General features: G+C 38.5%; 1 protein-coding gene across 2 annotated transcripts in view; it reads left to right on the top strand.

Moving 5' to 3' along the window:
- sorl1 (sortilin-related receptor, L(DLR class) A repeats containing) overlaps positions 1-20,432 on the top strand; it is a 189,525-nt gene that overhangs the window by 104,036 nt on the left and 65,057 nt on the right. For both annotated transcript variants that reach the window (XM_043676455.1, XM_043676454.1), the window contains exons 11-19: positions 926-999; positions 5,086-5,174; positions 5,474-5,652; positions 7,881-8,067; positions 10,622-10,750; positions 10,977-11,062; positions 13,131-13,303; positions 16,480-16,611; positions 18,727-18,818. In XM_043676455.1, coding sequence (XP_043532390.1) covers positions 926-999; positions 5,086-5,174; positions 5,474-5,652; positions 7,881-8,067; positions 10,622-10,750; positions 10,977-11,062; positions 13,131-13,303; positions 16,480-16,611; positions 18,727-18,818 — 1,141 coding nt within the window. The remainder of the gene's footprint in view (positions 1-925; positions 1,000-5,085; positions 5,175-5,473; positions 5,653-7,880; positions 8,068-10,621; positions 10,751-10,976; positions 11,063-13,130; positions 13,304-16,479; positions 16,612-18,726; positions 18,819-20,432) is intronic.

Raw genomic sequence — 20,432 nt, 5'->3', positions numbered from 1 at the left:
CTGCAGATCTTCCTTTTGTCCTGCCTATATCTTTGGTATCTACATGGCCCACGATGACTCAACCCACCGTCCCCACTCCAAGTTAATCCCTAGCCCTGAACAAATGTCCCAAATTGTGGCACTGGGCAGGTGTCGTAACAATCTGAACTTGTGCTTTGTTGAGAGTAGTGTCAATCCTCCTTGCTACACTGTCCCCTACTACCACTGTGTTCTTTGGTTTCATGGGAAGACAAAGGAGAAGATAATTAATATTCTGCTGCTATCAATATTGAATCGGCAACCTAATTACAAAATGCTTTGAATTCTACAGCACAGCAATTTATCAATTTTTTAGTAATTGGGGAACCAAGTCCATTCCCTCCCACCTGCTGTTTTCATGTTCAAACTATGCTTCTGTTTAGATGAGGTAATTATACACATTATTATATTTTATTACAGTTATGACCTTGGCAACATTCGGCAAATTTAAAGATGTGTGGTCTAGATTAGAATGATGCTGGAATAGCATAGCAGGTCAGGCAGCATCAGAAGAGCAGCAAATTCGATGTTTCGGGCAAAAGCCCTTCATTAGGAATAAAGGCACTCTATTCCTGATGAAGGGCTTTTGCCTGAAACATCGACTTTCCTGCTCCTCGGATGCTGCCTGACCTGCTGTGCTTTTCCAGTACCACTCTAATCTAGACTCTGGTTCCCAGCATCTGCAGTCCTTGTTTTTACCAAATTTAAAGATATGCTGTTCCGAGATTAATTGTTTGATTCATGTACTGATCCTGATGTTTGGTCAGCTTGGAGGAAAGTGCACATAACAATACACGAATTGCAACCATTGATAACCAAGTATTTTGTCTTGGACTGTGCTGTTGTTGTTCATCAAAGGATGCAGCAGTGATTTCGTTTGTGCTTCCCTAATTTCTCTCTCCCACAGGTTCCATTGGCAAGAACTTGGCAAACAAACCAAACGTTTATGTTTCAAGTAGCGCTGGAGCTCGATGGCGTGAGGTAATGTGCTTTTGTAAAACTAGTTTCTATAATGTAAAGCTAACTGCAATGAAAAGAAAGCACTTTCAAATTATATCATTCAAAAAATTGCAGAAGTGTTGCTTTTAGAATGGGCAGTTAATACATTACAATAAGTGTGGTTTAATTTAGTTTTATTTGATGCATATTGGAGAAAGCATTGCAGTAAAATGCTGAATTTCATGCTAATTCCATAAGGCAACATATAGGATTAGAATTAGGATATTCAGCCCATCCAGTCTGCTCTACCATTTGACCATAGCTGATATTGAGAGGATCATAAATAGTAAGGTTGAAATAAAACAGTTGCTGAAGACTCTGAGTAAGGAATTTGGGCCAAATATTGCAGCTTTCATTATGAGGAAAATGGAAAGGCATGAACTGAACATAAAAAGGTGAAAAGTACAAAGGAAGAGGGGATTGTCCAGAGGAGACACGGAGGATGAATGATTATCTTGCCATTTCACTGGAAAATACCTTTAAATCATGTGTGATGCTGGTAGAAAGGGCAAATGAGATCCTAAAATTTAAGGTTCCAGAATGAGAGGCTGTGCAGTGTATTGTATTTGGACAATTGGATCCACTAAGAAGGGCAGCATGGCAAAGATCGTGGAAAATGTGGTAGTGTGTTCGTCAGTTTTTTTGCGTTGTTGCAATTAACGATTATGGTAATATAGATATTATTATTATTGTTTATCTATATGTTGGGGGAGTCGCCTATCACTGATTCTAACCTCTAGCTGCCTGTGGTAACAACCGTGGAAACTGGTATATGGATTACTAAGCATTCCACTCTATTATGAAACAACAATAAGTAACCAATCTAGACAATATCTGAAGTTGGTTCTGAATGCCAAATTATTTTGTTCTGAAAGGCACATGTGTTCATGACATATTCAAAGAAGAGGAGCAAAGTCCTCCTGGCTAATATTTAGCCTCAACCAATACCACAGGAAAAAGTGGTATTTGATCATCTCATTTCAAGGGCATTTAAGAATGTGAGATAAATGTTGGCCTTACAATGATTTGTATTATGAATAGTAAAATAAATTGTTCTTTTTGGGGGATTGCTGTATGAAGAATGGCTTTTGCATTTTCCACATTACAACAATGGCTACACTGGATGTCCAATATTATAATACATTGTATCCAAAATATTTTCTTATAGCGCAGGGGTCTCATAGTTCCCAAAATAGGTAAATGTTTGTTTAAATCTTCATTTTGCTAGCTAAAAATTAGTTTTATTGCTAAGCAGTCTTGTGTTTTGGATTATGACGGACTTTCACTGCACTTTAAAAAGACTTGATTAGTTGTACCTACCTTGAAACATCCTGAAGGCTTGAGGAAGCTATAGAAATAAAAGTTTTTCCCTTTTCTTTTGCTTTGGTAATTTCAAGCAACAATCATGTCTGATATTTTCCCTATACCTGGTGATTCTCTTTTCCAGACATGAGAAAGATGATACTAAAATGCTAATTATCAGTTAGAGTATTGTTGCAAAGTTTACAGGCTACTTATTTTCATTACATTACATTACAGTGTGGAAACAGGCCCTTCGGACCAACAAGTCCACACTGACCCGCCGAAGCGCAACCCACCCATACCCCTACATTTACCCCTTACCTAACACTACAGGCAATTTAGCATGGCCAATTCACCTGACCTGCACATCTTTGGACTGTGGGAGGAAACCGGAGCACCCGGAGGAAACCCACGCAGACACGAGAACGTGCAAACTCCACACAGTTAGTCACCTGAGGCGGGAATTGAACCCGGGTCTCTGGCGCTGTGAGGCAGCAGTGCTAACCACTGTGCCACCGTGCCGCCCACTCATCCCGGACAAACAAGTAATGCTGATTGAATCAATGGGTTGTTCCTTTTACCTTTATCATGTACAGCGTCCATGGTCCTGGAATTCTCTGCTATGTCAAATGTTTGACAGAGAGTCTAAAAATAATTGAGCTTCCATAAACCTATTACAGTAAACGTTAATGTGCTAGAACAAGGTGTGAGTCTTACACAAGAGCATAGGAACTAGGAGCAGGAGTTGACCGTCTGGCCCTTTTGAGCCTGCTCCACCACTCAGTAAGATCATGGCTGATCTTTTTGTGGACTCAGCGCCACTTACCCACCCTCTCATTGTATCCCTTAATTCCTTTATTGTTCAAAAGAAAATCAATCTTAGCTTTAAAAATGTTTACTGAAGTAATGTCAAGGAATTCCATGGATTTACAATCTTCTGGGTTAAGAATTTCCTTCTCAATTCAGTCCTAAATCTGCTCCCTCTAATCTTGAGGTTCTGCCCGCTTCTCCTAGCTTCACCTGCCAGTGGAAACATCCTCTCTATGTTTCTGTAAGATCTTCACCCGCCCCCCCCCCCATGAATTTAATCTCAGTCTCTCCTCCTAAGCCAATGCCCTCAACTCCAGAATCAACTTAGTGAATCTCCTCTGCACTCCCTCCAGGAGACCAAAACTGCACACACAATGCAAGGTGTGGCCTCACCAGCACCCTGTTTAGCTACAATATAGCCTCCCTGCTTTTAATCTCAACCCCTTTAGCAATGAAGGACAAAATTCCATTTGCCTTCCTAATTACTTGTACCTGCAGATCAACCCTCTGTGATTCATGAACAAAGACACCCAGATCCCTCTGCATAGCAGCATGCAGCAACGTTTTACCATTCAAGTAATAATCCTTTTTACTGTTACTTCTACCAAAATGGATGACTTCACATTTATTAACATTGTATTCCATCTACCAGACCTTTGCCCACTCACTCAATGTATCTGTGTTCCTCTGCAAAGTTTCACAGTCCTCTGCACACTTTGCCTGCACACTCATCTTAGGGTCATCGGCAAACTTTGACACACTACACATGGTCCCCTACTCCAAATCTTCTGAATAAGTTGTGAATAATTGTGGTCCAAACATTGATCCCTGAGACATGCCACTAGTCACTGATTGACAGCCAGAGTAGCACTCATTTATCCCCACTCTTTGCTTCCTGTTAGTCATCAATCCTCTATCTATGCTAATACTTTACATGTAACACAGCAGCCTTGTTGTGTGGCACCTTGTTGAAGACCTTTTGGAAATCTAAATACTGGGTCCCCATTGTCCACCTTGTTCGTAATATCTTCATAGAATTTCAAAACATTTGTTAAACCCTTTCATGAACCCATGCTGTGTCTGCCCAATGGGACAATTTCTATCGAGATGCCTTGCTATTTCTTCCTTGACAATAGACTCTGGCATCTTCCCCAGTACAAAGGTTAAGCTAACTGGTATGTAATTCTCATCTTCTGTCTACCTCCCTTTTTAAACAGTGGTGTCACATTTGCTGTTTTCCAATCTGCTGGGACTACCCCAGAGTTCAGCAAATTTTGAAAAGCTACCACCAGTACACTTGCTATTTCTCCCACTATCTCTTTTAGTACCCTGAGATGCATTCCATCAGGGCCAGGAGACTTGTTATCCTTAGCTTCATTAGCTTGCCCAACACTACCTCTTCCATAATAATTATTGTTTCTAGGTCCTTACCTACCTTTGTCTCTTTGTCAATTACTGGCATGTTATTAGTGTCCTCTAGTGAAGATCGATACAAAATACCTGTTCAGTGCCTTGCTCATTTCATCATATCCCATCACTAAATGACCTTCTCATCCTCTGAAGGACCAATGTTTACTTAAGTCACTCTTTTTCATTTTATGTTTGTAGAAACTTTTGGTATGTGTCTTTATATTCTGTGCTTTTTTTTTTCTATGTTCTATCTTTTCTTTATAGCTCTTTTTGTGTCTTTCTGTTGACCTTTTTGAAGTTTTTCCCTGAATAACAGATATTTTTCCTTCGTTCCTGTGGGAAAGGTCATTTGTCTTCCTGATTCATTTTCGAAGTGAATGATTATAAAGCGGTGAATGTTTGGATTGTCCAACCAGTTGCCTGTATAAGGAGTGCCACTCAAACCCATTTAGAGAATGATCGGAAAAGAGTGTCCAGGTGAAATTGGCGGGAGAATGGCATTGTGAAGATGATTTGATTATATTCTGCCTTTTGTTGTTTCTTCAGGCCCTTGAAGGTCCCCACTATTATTCTTGGGCTGACCATGGAGGAATCCTATTGGCAATCCCTCAGGGCTCCCCTACCACCCAGCTGAAGTGAGTAAACCAAAGAAAGTGTATTTTTTCCAACTTTTAAGAAAATGACTAGTTTTATCTCTTTGAAAATCTTTACTTTTGATTACTTTTATAATTTTCTTTTATTCTTCCCCTTTTATTGTAGCGTTTAATTAAAATTTTGGATTATATTGTATTTTTTTGAAGCATTATTTTTGTATTTTCCAATATAGTATGAAATTAATGTATAGTAGAGATGTGTCAATGGGAAGATGATTTAGCTGTTTGTAAACGACCAGATGCAACATTGTTTTACTTATGCAATCTCTTTCAACGAAAAGGTACAGTACCAATGAGGGAGAGACGTGGAAGACTTTTAACTTCACTCAAAAGACTGTTGTTATATATGGATTACTTACTGAGCCTGGAGAGAAAAGCACTGTCTTCACAATCTTTGGCTCATATGCCCAGCAGTCCCACAGTTGGCTAATACTACAGATCAATACAACATTGGCATTGGGTAAGTTTGTGTTGATCTTTCACTACTTTTTAATGAAATTTCACTCTCTCCTCCTGTTTTCTCAACAGTTTGGGAAGGAGAGTACAGCTTTAAATATTTGCTAACCCCACATAAAGTATTTATCTGTTATTTTTATTAGTTGTGTAATTGTCTCTGAAAGAACAATCATATAATAGATATTTAAAGCAGTGGAGTATTCTGCATTTATCTTGATGTCCTTGAATGAAGGCGTTTATTGCTTTCTCACGATGGTTGTTCATCAGTGCTGTGCATGTGTTTTCAGGCATTAAGTGCCTCTGTTCTGAATTATTGGAAGTGAAAAATATGTACAGAACAGGGTTACCATGACTAGCTGGGATTGACACTGTGGGTAGGAGCAACAATCAACAACTTTAGCATTGCCAAGATTTCACCAAATGCTAAAACAAATGTCACCGCTTCATTGTGACATCACTTACAATGACCCGAAGAGAGATGGGGCCAGCAGGAATGGAATTGCAGAAGAAACTAACAAAAATTGAAGAAAATCCAAAAAAGGGTACTGTTTGTTACCTTCCCAATCAAACAGTTCTTGAACATTGAATAAATATTGAAATTGTTGCCAGGAATGGAAGGCTTGAGTTATAAGGAGATCTAGATAGGATGGGACTTATTTTACTGGAGGTAGGAGATTGAGGGGTGACCTTTATATAAGTTTATAAAATTGAGCGGTATAGATAAGGTGAATGGCAGGTATCTTTTCCCGAGGATGGGGAAGTTCAATACTTTTGAGGTGAGAGGAAAAAGGACTTTTAAAAAGCATAAGTAACTTTTTTTACAGTGTTTCATGTGTGGAATGAACTTCTAGAGAAGGTGGTAGATACAAATACAGTTACAACATTTAAAAGAAATTTGGATAAATACATGCAAAACAAATTATATTTCTGCTTTACATTTTAATGATTTAAGTATTTCTTCTGTATCCATTTAAAAATGAAAGATCTTTTTTTTTTGAAGATTGCACTTAAAAACAGAAGTAAGGTGGCCAATTCCCTACCTATCTTTACGTAGATAAACCTATTTCAGGGTGTTAGAATTGCTACAACATAGGGTAAACCCCTCTGCTAATTTAAACTCGACACACAGAGAAGCTCATCTCGCACTGTAATCTGTTAAATTTTGAGAAGCAAAGAACTATCCCAGAGGATACTATTTAAAGTAAAAATTAACAATTTTATTTCTTAACAACTATTTACAGCTCCTTTCTCTAAAACCTATTTTTATCTCCCCACTCTACAATACTGGTCCGATTTAAAAACCCCGATTAAGATTTACAAAATAAATTCACATTTCAAAACCAGCCAGCTGTCAAATCTTCTTTTTGTATCTTTATCTGTAGATTTTCCTCTGTTGTCTTTTCTTCAGTAATCTGTTTCTCAGGTCTTTCATATGAACCTTTCAGAGAGCTATTTGCCAGCAGTCTATACTTATTGTTTTCTTGTCAGTTCTCCCTCCAACTGTTCAAAATGCCCGATTATATGAGCCAAAACATCAGATCATTTCATTGGTTTGCTGTTGTTAAAATACTAAATGCAAATTTGATTGGATTTTGGTATCTGGGGCATAATTTAAACTGGTTGAATTTGAATTTGTTTTTTGTAAGATGACAACATGGCTCCAGCTGTTTGTTTCACCCACTGTTACATTTTAAAATCTTTCGGAACACTTTGTGCCAGCCAGAAATTTCAACTCCCTTAAAAAGACAGTACACATCTACAACTTCATAACATGGTCTACCCTTTAATCTTTTAATTAATGTTTATTTGCTGACAGGTCCTTGTATAGGAGGAATTGTTAGGTTGTGAATTTAATTCACACATTCACTCACTCTGCTCTCAACAAGGATCATGAAATCCTGCAATATTAATCTCTTTCCACATTTTTAAAATTATTCTTACAAAATAGCCTGTATGTGAGGAGCTGTCGTGTATCCATACAGGAGGAGGCTGACTACCAGTTCACATTTATCTACTTTATCTAAAATTGCCTGTCTTATACTCTCCTTTGGGGATCAGTATACTCCACAGATAATGTATCAATGCAATCTAGTAACAAAGCCTGTGATCAATTCATCGCCACAGAATTGTGTATCTAGAGGGCTGTTCACAATTGCAAATCAACTGAAGTACAATACATTTGAAGTTTTTAAAATAAAAAGTAAGTTCTCTCTTTACCTCTCCCTTTTTAAGGAGTACCTTGTTCTGAGACTGATTACAAACTGTGGTCTCCCTCTGATGAGCACGGCAATGAATGTTTGCTTGGTCGGAAAGTTGTCTACAAACGAAGAACTCCACATGCTACTTGCTTTAATGGTGAAGACTTTGACAGGCCAATTACAGTCAGCAACTGCTCTTGTACAAGAGAAGACTATGAATGGTAAACTAATTAAATCAAGTTTTCTTTTTTTTTGAAAAAAGACAGCCATGACTAGTGATGAGCTTTGTAACTACATCAGACTGCAGCTCTGACGTACCGTTTATCTAGGTTACCAACATCATTTACAGTTATCAATTCATCCATGACAATTTTTACCTTATTCTCTGAGTACCTGAGCATTTGTTTACTTGATTTAATCATTTATGTTGTGAATGAATCATGAACTTTTCCTTAAGCCTGTTCTTGTAGAAGTTTAATGCAAGTCTCTGATATATAATGCATATGAAATGAATCTCCTAGCTGAGGAAGGGAGACTGCCTAATTGTGACTTTTGCTAGTCTTGACATAGTTGTCAGGTGGCTTGGATTCGATGGTGGAGGATGCCCAGGACTTGGGTGAGTGGGAGGGGGGAGTGGAAGTGGTGGACCACAGGGCAGTGAGGACAGTTGCACCAGCCAGATGAAAGCTCCAGGTTTGATCTCTGGTTTATGTTGATGGAGCAGATCTCAGCAGGTGATGGCAAGGGTGTTGCAGATGGTCAGGGCCAAAAATTAGGTTTGATTTCTTCTTGTGGGGTTATCACTGACCTGCTAGAATTCTGTACGCATGGTCATTGAGGCTGTGACAGAGTTGGATTTGGCAATAATGTCCACCACATGACTGGGGAGGTATGCTGATGTTTGCTGTTTAGGATATGTGAAAAAAAATTGGTTTTTAGGTGAAACACAAAGGTAGTCATTTTCTGCAGAACTGTATCTAGTGTGCGGTTGGCTTCAATCAATAAGGTATAGGGAAATATAGGCAGGAAGATAATTTAATGAGGTGCTCATTTTGGATTTTATCAAACTTTGTTTTTTCTTGAAATGCCTAATTGCATATTAGTACAAATATGACAAAAGTTGATGACCATCAGCACTGAAAATTAATAGTGTGTTGCCAAGAATGTTTATGAAACCAGATACTTGTAGACCTTGAAATGACTGGGGAATGTTGAACTTGCTATATAATTGGGAGCAGCAGTAGGCCATTTGACCCATTGCACCAACTCTGTCATTTGATAAGATCCTGGCTGATCTGATTTGTGCCCTCCTATTCCACTTTCCTGCCTATATGTTTGGCTCCTGGTTCATTATGAATCGATCTGCCTTTGCCTCAAAAGCATTCAGTGACCCAGCATCCATTGACTCTGAAAGAAAATCCACTGTAAATTGTAAATTCTCAATTTTTAACTTGTGCTTCCTAGTTCTAGTGTCTCCCACAATCTCCCAGCATTTACCCTGTCAAGACCTTTCAAGATCACCTCTCATACTAACATTGATATGGGCCCAACCAATCCAACTCTTACTCCTAAAATAATCTTATAATTCTAGGAATCATGTGCATGAACATTCTCGTGAACTGTTTCTAATGTAGCTATTTTCTCCTTTTAAATAAGGAGACCAAAACTGTACACTGTAAACTCGAGAGATGTTCTCACCAATACTCTAGAAAACTGCAACAAAGCATCATTACTCTCCTATTCCATTCCCTTTGCAGCAAGCACCAACATTCCATTTTCCTTCCTAATGACGTGCTGCAGCATACTAACTTAGTCTGATATTCTGGACAAGGATACCAAAATCCACGTGCACCAAATTGATGTTTCTTTTTATCTATATTGGCTTATTATTTCTTCTAAGAACTCTCTAAAAAAACAAGTCAAAAACAACTTCTCTTTATCACACCCATGTTGACTCTGCCTGTCAGAAGTGAGATTTGTGTGCCCTGCCTTAATATTCCTAATGATCGCTTCCAGCAATTTTTCTCGAACAGATGTTAAACTAATTAAAGGTGAGTGTAGCACAACAAATTAGATAATCATAAAATTATTCACTTGTACATTCAATGTTAAAATGAAATCTGGAACTAGTTTTCTGCATATGCCAAGTAGTGTAGACATTTGAAATTCACTTTCTCTTTTTAAAGAACAATGTGAATATAGTCAGCAAATAGGGGTTTCAGCAGTTTAGTTTTATTTTGTTGTGTGAAGGTATGAAGGATAGACAACGGAGGTAAGTAAATGGAATTGAGGTACAAATCATCACAATCTAATTGAGGGCAGTCTCTCAGGAGTTAAATTGCTTCCCATTAATTTTAAATTGAGTAAAACATCCTCTGTTTATGAAGTAATTATTCTACTGCAGACCTATAAGAAAGTAGTTTGTTTTAAATAAGTATTTGTATACGTATTTATTTATATAAGAACACCATTTGGATAGCTTTTATTTAATTGTAGGATGTAGTGCCTGTTTAGTATTGAGGAAAAGCAAAGTGAAATCAGTAGTGGTGAGTATATCTGGGATTTGGAATTTAATTTTTGTGCAAAATGTGCAAAAATTTATACGTAATTTTTGTCTGAAAGCCAAGTGTTTCTACATGGCTTTTTGACTATTTTACAACCAATCCTATATTTATAGCTTTTCTTGCCTGCCTTACTATTTCCATATGATAATTTGTTAAATATGCTTTTAAATTTCCTGTGAATTAATGTGTTTTAATGCTTATTTCCTTTTAGTGACTTTGGTTTCAAGCTGAGTGAGGACTTTTCATCGGAGGTCTGCACCCCTGATCCAGAATTCACGGGCAATATGTATGCACCCCCTGTGTCCTGCCCCGTTGGCTCCACATACAAGCGAACAAAAGGGTAAATGTTCAGTCACTAGTTCTCCTTTGACAAGTTACGCATTGTAACCTAAGGGCATCCTAAAGTGCTTTGCACCCAATGAACTAGTTTTTAAAGCCTTGTTCCTATTATAATTCAAGCCTTGACAGAAGATTAGTTTATTTTGGATTTAATGGGTTTTGGAAATGCCTTGTGGTTTAGTGTTAGTCAAAATGTGAAAAGATGTGTATCTTTATTGTTTCTCCAGTTACCGAAAGATTTCAGGTGATACCTGCAGTGGAGGTGATGTTGAGGCTCGTTTGGAGGGTGAAGTGCTGCCCTGTCCTGTGGGAGGTAACCACTCACTTTTGTTCCTAGATTTGTTTTTTAAGTTTTATAGTACGTAATAACCTGGTGCAGTAATAATAGAGTTGGTTAAATTAGCTTTGGATGGAATGTGTTCAGTGGCTGTTTACTCTTGTTACGTCACCAAAATGTCACTTGTTCATATGTAACTTTTACTTTCCCACATAAAAGTAATTGTTATATCCGGGAGATAAAGCAACTAACTAAGGTTGGATTTTGTGGGAGGAGGAAAGTGATAATGGAGCAGTTTAAATATTTGGATTATGCTTTAATTTCTTGATTGAAAGGAGAAAGTGAGGACTGCAGATACTGGAGATCAGAGTGGAGAGTGTAGTGCTGGAAAAGCACAGCAGGTCAGGCAGCATCCGAGGAGCAGGAGAATCAATGTTTCAGGCATAAGCCCTTCATCAGGAAGCCCATTTCTGATGAAGGGCTTCTGTCCTTCTCCTGCTCCTCAGATGCTGTCTTTTCTTGGTTGAAAGTTGGAGGGTAAGATGCATGAGATGTTACCCGTAGATAATGGGTAATAATCCTGCACTTCCACGTGGTGAAGTATGAGGTAGAATTGCAGCATGACCAACAATGGAACGTCACCTTTATGGCCAGCTTTCCATGGAAGAGCAGAAACTATTTACAAGACAAAATTGACAGACACTTCCTCCAGTTGTTCAGGAGTCTGCAAATGCCCCAACATAAATATTAAGAGAAAAAAAATTATGGTTTGAAGGTCACATAGTAACAGTTAGCAAGATTTGTGTCATTACGTGAGGGGAGGGTAGTGCTCTTACTGTTGTCATCATAAATAACGGGATCTCCACAGAGTCTTGTAAATGTAGTTGAAAGGGAAAGCTTACCTATTCTTCTCAAAGTGCTGTCAGTGAAAAGTGAGCTAAATGGAATTAAATGGCCAATGTAAAAACAACAGCAACTTACATTTGTGTAGCATCTTTCAGTGCAGTATAATATTCCAGGCCACTTCACAGGAGTGTTATTTAAAATAATTAAAATCCAACTGCATAAAAAGATATTAGGGCAGGAGAGCAAAACCATGGCCAAAGGGTGGGCATTTAAAGGGTACGTTAGAGGAAAATAATGAGGTCAAGAGCCACAGAGTTTTATGGGGGAATTCCAGAGCTTGTAGTCAAGGTAACAAAAAGGATGGTTACCACCACGAGCCAGCTTAAAATCAGGAGTATCCACAAGAAGCTAGGGTTGGACTAGCACAAAGTGCTGGAGTAATTTACCAAGACAGGGGAGGGTTGGACCATGATGGGCTTTTAAAATCAGAGTGAGAATTTCAAAATCCATGTGTTGCTAGCTGGCAATCATGAAGGTCAGCAAGCACAGGAGTAATGTGTGAATGGGACTTGGTACACTTCAGAAAACAGGTAGCAGAATTTGATTTAACCTCAATTTTTTGTAGTGAGATGATGGGAGACCAGTCAGGGAAGCATTCAAACAATGATGGCTAGAGCTAATAAAGATATGGGTGAACACTTTAGCAGTAGATGAGCTGACTCAATAGTTGAATTGGACAATTTACGGGAATGGAATTAGGCAGTCTTAATGGATAAGTGATCAGGAACTCATGACACCAGTGTGGTCAGGGCAAATAAAGTTGATAGCTTGGGCAGTTGGCGGTGGGGCTGACGCTAGTGTCCATGTTTAGTTGGATAAAATTTCTGCTCCTGCATCATTAGATGTCAAACTAATGCAGGGTGACAGTTTGGTATAGTGGAAGGATCAGGTGAGGGAGAGCTGAGCGTTGCTATCAGTGTACCTGAAGAACCTGTTATTTTGAAATAATGTAGCTGAGGGGCAGCATGTAGATGAGAATTAGGGAGGGTCCAAGGAGAGGCCATTTACAGAGGCATAAAAGGAGGCAAACCAAAACAGCAGGAAGCGAAGTGTTTGCATGTGGGAATGAATACAACAAGTTACAAAGGTGATATCCTTAATGAAGCTTTTTTATAATTGTTTATTATTGGAGAGTTTATATTCTCTTTCTTTGCATCATCTAAATAGTTAAGGCATTAACATTTGTTTTTGATTGCAGAGGAAAATGAGTTCCTACTTTATGCTCTAAGGAGCTCTATTCATCGCTATGATCTTTCCAAGGGCACAGATGAGGTACTACCACTTCAGGGTCTGCGAGGCACTGTATCTTTGGATTTTGATTATGAAAACAACTGCATATATTGGGCAGATATTTCACAGGATGTTATCCAGGTGAGCACCTAGTCTTGAGGTGAGAGTATAATAGTATGTAAAGTTTTAGGACTTTTTGAAATGTAAGTTTCTCTATTAAGGCTAGCATTTATTGTCCATCCTTAATTCTCCCTGAAGATAGTGTAAAGCAAATTTCATGAACTGCTGCAGACCACATGGTAATAGTTCTTGGATTTTGACCCAGTGACCACAGATGAATGGTGCTGGATCCAAGTTGGGATTGTCCATGATTTGGAGGGGAGCTTGCAAGTTCCAATGTTCCCATACATCCGTTCCATTTGTCTGGAAAGGATTTCAAGTTTGGAAAGTGTTGGTGAAGAGCCTTGGGAGTGGCTGTCGTGCATTTTGTGTGTGGTATATGCTAATTTATTTTAATGCAGCAAGTAAATTATATTTTAATGATGATTTGGAGATGCTGGTATTCGACTGGGGTGTACAAAGTTAACAATCTCACAACACCAGGTGATAGTCCAACAGGTTTATTTGGAAGCATTGCTAGTGCTTTTGTGATTTTAATATTTTAATGTAATATTTTCTAGCTGATGCCCTCTTTTTTTGTAAGCTAGTTTTTTTTCCATGGATTGAGAGTGCTGTTGGCAAAGCACTTTATTGCTCATCCACATTGTCTTTGAGAGTGAGTTGGCAGCTTTAATTGCTGCAGTGTATGTGGTAAAGTACTATCTGGAATGGTTTGCAGAGGGTACTAAGAGTTCACCACATTACTGTGGATCTGTGGTCCCGTGGTCAGACCAGATGAGGGAAGCAGATTTCCTTCCCTGAAAAACGTTTCATAAATGTAAGGAATGTTCGCTCAGCCATGACTTATTGAATGGTGAGTGCGCTTGAGAGGCTGAATGGCCTACTTCTTTTCCTATATCTTATGGTTTTATTAGTGAACTAATTGGGTTTTTCACATTGGCGGGCTGGCATCTGCTTTGTTTATTAAGAGACTAACTTTTTATGTCAAAAATTTATTGAAACTATTTGAATTTAAATTCCCCCAGCTACTTGGTAGGATTTGAACTCATTTCTCCAGACTATTAGTCTGGACCTCTGGCTTACTAATTCAGTAATAGCACCACTGTGCTATAATACACTGAAATTTTATCTTTTATCCTGTTAATGATCACGTGTTAGATGTCTCGCATAGATTTTGAGGGAGTTTGGGGAAACATTTGGGCAGTTATTTATTTGGATTGTGAATGTTGCATACATTGACTCTATTTGAATACTTTAATAAATATCATGCATGTTCATGTTAGATAATTTCCAGTGTTACAAAAATGGTCCTTTGCTGGTTTAAATAAATTAGACAAGGATTTTTTTTTTCCCATTAGTTTTTGGTACAGGATTAGGGGGTACAGATTTAGATTTTGGGCAAGGGAAGTGTGAGGAAGAATTTTTTCACAGTGAGTGATAATTACTGGAACTTGCTACTGACCAAGGTAGTGAAAGTGAAAGCAGTCAGTAATTTCCAACAGAAATTGTGCGTTTAAAAGAAATGATCCCTGGAGTTTAAGTTTGAATGTGGAAGTGGGACTAACAGGATTGTTTCTTTTTGGGGCGAGCACAAACTTGTTCAGCTGAATGGCTTCCTCCTGTGGCCTAAAAGATTCCTCTGATTGGCATTTAGTGCATGAGTGTGGAGAAGGGCAATAACTCCCCAACCCTACCTGCTTGAAAGCTTAACAGATCAAACACCAAATAAAGACTTACATTGCTGTCCAGTAACCTTCTCGTCCGCGCGAGTTATACCCCCCCCCCCCCAGGGAGGCTGCTGGCCAGTCAACTTCTCTAACGTGCCAGGTACGTCATCCTGATTTCCCTGTTTTTTTTTCTTTCACCTGCCACGCGGTCCAGTCTTCCGGCCTGTGGGGAGTCGAATCCTTTAGCTGGCTGTCAATTGCTCATCTACAGACCTCCAGGTTGAGAAGGTTTGCTCATGGACTTGCTTGTCCAGTACTTAATTGCTGAGGAAAAGTAGGGGTCAAGAAACTCTCAGGTCAATTTGTATACTTATTTGCCCTTCTCGTGACCTCTAGCAAAGAGAAAATCACAAACAAAGCCCTGACTCTTAACAGCGCTATTTGAATCATGTTAACCCCAGATTTTCAGTAACCAGTTTTAGTTCTTTCCTTAATATTGTCAAGAACTTTGCATCAATAATAGTTTTGTTAAGAGGCAAGACCTTTAACTCCCTCTTGAGTGAAATAAGGTTGACTGTGTAAACTTTCATTTTATAGTACTTCATATGCTACAGGTAGTAAAGTTTTCTGCTATAAAACTTTATTGAACTACTCCACATGCCTAATAACAAGATGTGAAAGGTCCCTTGTTCTTTGAGACCACAAGATCTGTAGTATTGCATTGTTGTGTCAACACATGCATAACTAGTCATGAGTTTTGTAACAGCACTGAGGAAATACAGTTGTGTTGATCTAAGAATGGAGGAGGATCCTGTGCTATAGAGGTAGAGAGGTACACCCAGAGGAATGGGGAAAACAAGAAAGGGAGGAAAAAAAGCACAATTGGATGAACAGAAATTCAAATAGAATTTTGTTGACACGTTAACTGCATTGGTAGCTAATGTTTTGTTACCTTAGTTGGGCATATGGAATCTGGTCACATCTGGACTACAGTTAGCTGCAGCTAACTCCAGCCACTGCTTGCGTTTTAAGAGATTGATGCTGGTCATATTTGAAATGCTAATCCCTATTCAAATTATAGAGCATGCAGTTTAACGTCAAGCTTAAACTGGTTTTGAACTACAGATATCATGACTATTGCCTTGAATTTTGAAACCCCAGTATCACCTGGAAATGGAATTGAATATTTTAGAGTTTGTTTTGAGATGTATGGCACCGCAAATCTTTCTTTTTCCCTTTTGTTAGATGGAAAATTTGAATTGAAACTTTTCATTTAACTTGTCTTTCGAGTTCTGCTCTCTGGATCTAATGAAAAATAATAATCCAGATTTTCTCTTTCTTGTGGTACCAAGGCATAAGTTTAATCTCCGCATTAATAATATAGTTTCACATAGGATTTACATTTTTAAGATTTGTTACTGATGTGCAAAAAGGGATTGAAAGCTTTTTTATGGTAATCCAGTGATGCTTTGTTATATTGTAGTTCTCAACTTGTTGAGGTACCTAATCACACTTTTCTTCTCTAAACAGCGTTTGTGCTTAAATGGAAACACAAGCCAGGATATAATAATCAAAGATGATCTACAAACTGTGGAAGCATTGGCCTTTGATCCCATCAGCAAACTTCTTTACTGGATAGATGCAGGAGCTAAGAAACTCGAGGCAAGTAATATGTAGTTTAATTTCAATGTTTTTTGCCAATGTCCCACTCAAGCATTGGTTAGAAGCTGAGCCAGGCTCATCCCTATAAGGCAAAGTGATTGAATGGAACCTGTTCTTGCCCTATAACTTAACATCTCAATAACAGGACCAAAAGTGTCAATGATAGCAACCTGGCATTGTATTAATCCACAAAGCCATTGCAAGTGATATGAGTTAATGTATTGTGAATGAAAGGGCTGGGTAAAATTACTTTACAACATAATTTATAGTATGCCAGCAAATAGTATAATTAATGCTAGATTAATTCGCATTTCCGTAATGGATTAAGATCTGGGATTGTTAGGTGTTTGCCAAGCTGGTGGGTTGTCATGCAGACATTTTGTCACCATGCTAGGTAATGTTATCAGTATGACTTCTGTGAAGCCATTACGGCGCACTTGAAATAAGATCAATATAGTCTTTATCGTCCAAAATGTTGTATGTAAACAAGTAATTTTGTGAAATTGTTTGTCATTAAATTGACTGCAATTTATTTGAAAGCTGAAGTTTAGCCTTTTTTAATTTGCTTGCTGAGCGAGTTGTGAAAACCGTACATCAAATCAGTCCGAGGAGCGAGTGTGGAGGTGGTGACATAGTGGTAGTGTCACTGGAATGTTAGCCTGTAAACCGAGAATAAAGTTCTGAGGACACTGGCTCGAGTTCCACCGTAGCAGATGGTGAAATTTGAATTCAAGAAGAGTCTGTAATTCAAAAATATTACCCTACTGGTGACCAGAGTTTGGCAGCTGATTTGTTATAAAACCTATGTGGTTCACTAGGGAAGGAAATCTGTTGTTTTTACTGACCTATGCAAGATTCTAGACCTCATAGCAATGAGGTTGATTCTTACCTGTTGCCTGGGTAATTCAAGATAAGCCATAAAAGCTGACTTAGCCACCTTTGCCCATATTCCATGAATGGATATAAATGATTGAATATTGCTAGTATGTGAAGAAAAATTAGAATGAACTACCACATGGTTCAGAAACTGAAATGAGATATAACTGACTTTTTCTTAAACATAAAAAACCTTTTGTTCCTTTTTTTTATTGTTATGCTGATCTGAAGTTTGAGATTTTATGGTGAACTACAGTTTCTTCAGCCTGGCTAGTCAAATAGCACATTCCATCCATGTGGGCCTAATTTATCAACAAAGTACAAATCTGGCCCTGCCCTTAATTCCTCCAATTCAACAAAGAGCTGTGAACAGTGGTCAGCAGTACAGACTCCGACTAACATATTGTTTCTCTGCCTTTAGACCCTACTTTCTGCTGGTGGAATAGACCCACACATGGATTTTATGACTCAACAGCAGACTCTGCTGTCTTGCTATGTGGCCTTGAATATGGTTTTTCTTTAGAAACGTGATCATGTTCCCTTATTAGACAGGAAAGGAAACAAAACAATGCCATAGCCAAATGTACTATTTCTCAACCTTTCACAAAATGACCAGATTGCATTGACATTGGTTTTCTCAGACTGCTCAGAGTTCCAAGTGCGATATATTTAGTGTTTTTTTTTAACCTAATCCTAAGTAGATATACTTACACAGCACCAAATTTTCTATTGTAATTCCACTATAACTTGACATTTTTTTAGTTGTTCCATAAAATGACTAGTTTGCAACATGAAAATCATGTGTATGGCACATCCTACTGCAAAGTAAAGATGTTTCTTGTGTTGTATGGAGGGACTTTTAGTATGTTTTAGTATGTTTCACGTGAAACAGAAATATTGATGAATGTTCTTCAGTGTTCACCTTAACATAAAATTCTATAAAATTCTGCAAAAATTAAACTAGTGTATTCTGCTTTGATTTATCATGTCAAACTTGGAACATTGACTCTGCGTGAACTAGTTATTACCTAATTTCGGAGTGGTTTGAAGTTGAATTTTATTATTGTAGCTGAATTGAGTTTATTAAAAAAAAAATCCAGTAAATTAGTTCAGTGCAATGTTTTTTGTATCAATCTGTTATAATAGCACTTAGTGTTACAAATCTTCTTTGGCAGAGAATGATATTTGGGTCCAAGTAAATATTAATAATTTGTTTCTTTTTAAAATTTATTTTCTTAGGTTTCAAACCCTGATGGAGACCTTCGTCTTACTCTGCTGAATTCCACTGTATTAGACCATCCACGGGCACTTGTGCTAGTTCCTAATGAAGGGTGAGCTTCTGGAAATGAGCTTAACCTTGTGTTTAATATTGCAGTTTGTCAGAAAAATTCAAAAGGTCCATTTTGAGATGCAATTTCTAATAAGAAACAATGACCAGTAATAGTCATATATAGCTTCCAATCCATGATAGTATTGAGGAACATTATAGCACATGAATTAAGAGCAGGAGTAGGCTTTTCAGCCTCTTGACCCTGCTCCATCGTTCAGTAGAAATTTGTGGCCAATCCGTTTGTCTTTTGAATTTCACATTCCCAACTACCCCCAATAACCTTTCGTTCTCTTATCTAACAAGAATTTATCTCCGTCCACCTTGAAAGAGATTCAATGACTCCACCTCCATTGTCTTCTGAGGCAGAGTGTTCCCTCAACATTTCGCCTCATCTCCATCCTAAAAGGACAGCCCCTAAGTTTTAAACCATGCTCCCAACTTTGACCTTCTTTAAGCAAAGAATACCAAAGTATGAGCTATAAGGAGAGGCGAGAAAATCTCAGGTTGTTTTCTCTGGGCTGGCAGATGCTGAGGGGGAGACTTGATAGAAATGTATAAAATTGAGATGTATGGATCGGATTGATGGTCAGTAATCTTTTTACCAAAGTCGAAATGCCTAATACTGGGGGACATGCATTTCAGGTTGGGGAGGGAATATTCAAAGTAAATGTGAGAGGCAAATTTTCTTTACAGAGTGGTAGAAGTCTGGAGGCAGGTACGATAGGGGTGTTTAAGGGACTTTTAGATAAGTGCATGAACATGCAAGGAATTATTTGGCATGGAGTGGTTGGACCAGTAAGGGCCTGTTTCCGTACTGCATGGCTCTATTAATGGAAGGATGTGGACCAAGGGCAGGCAGAAGGGATTAGTTTAATTTGGTGTCATGCCCGGCAGAACATCATGCACTGAAGGACTTGTTCCTGTGCTGTAATGTACTGTACTGTTCTGTGTTATAAAGCACTGCTGCAGCTAAAATAGATTAACTCTAGTTTGAGAATTAAGCCTGGTATCTTCTCATGAGAGAGCTACACTTGCAGAATGTGGAGAGTTCACTTCTTAGCATTGGCTGTTATTGGGAAATGAAGTTATAAATGTTAGCTGTGGGTGGATTGCTCTTTTTAGCATCTGTGAATGTGACTGATTTGAGGCTGAATGTCTCAAACGCTAGAGGGGGCTGACAGACACTGACTTTTAAAATCAGAAGTACTGATGCCATCAAGTGGCACAAGACTGTATTGCAGGAGCTTCAGTATATGCGGACCTCCTAAGTCAAGAAAGAGCTGTTCCATTTCGAGTAATAGAGATGTACTGCATGGAAACAGACCCTTCGGTCCAACCTGTCCATGCCGACCAGATATCCCAACCCAATCTAGTCCCACCTGCCAGCACCCGGCCCATATCCCTCCAAACCCTTCCTATTCATATACCCATCCAAATGCCTCTTAAATGTTGCAATTGTACCAGCCTCCACCACATCCTCTGGCAGCACATTCCATACACGTACCACCCTCTGCATGAAAAAGTTGCCCCTTAGGTCTCTTTTATATCTTTCCCCTCTCACTCTAAACCTATGCCCTCTAGTTCTGGACTCCCCCACCCCAGGGAAAAGACTTTG

This window comes from Chiloscyllium plagiosum, chromosome 35 (assembly GCF_004010195.1).
Source record: "Chiloscyllium plagiosum isolate BGI_BamShark_2017 chromosome 35, ASM401019v2, whole genome shotgun sequence".
Taxonomy (NCBI): domain Eukaryota; kingdom Metazoa; phylum Chordata; class Chondrichthyes; order Orectolobiformes; family Hemiscylliidae; genus Chiloscyllium; species Chiloscyllium plagiosum.
This window is presented reverse-complemented; position numbering and strand designations above follow the sequence as displayed.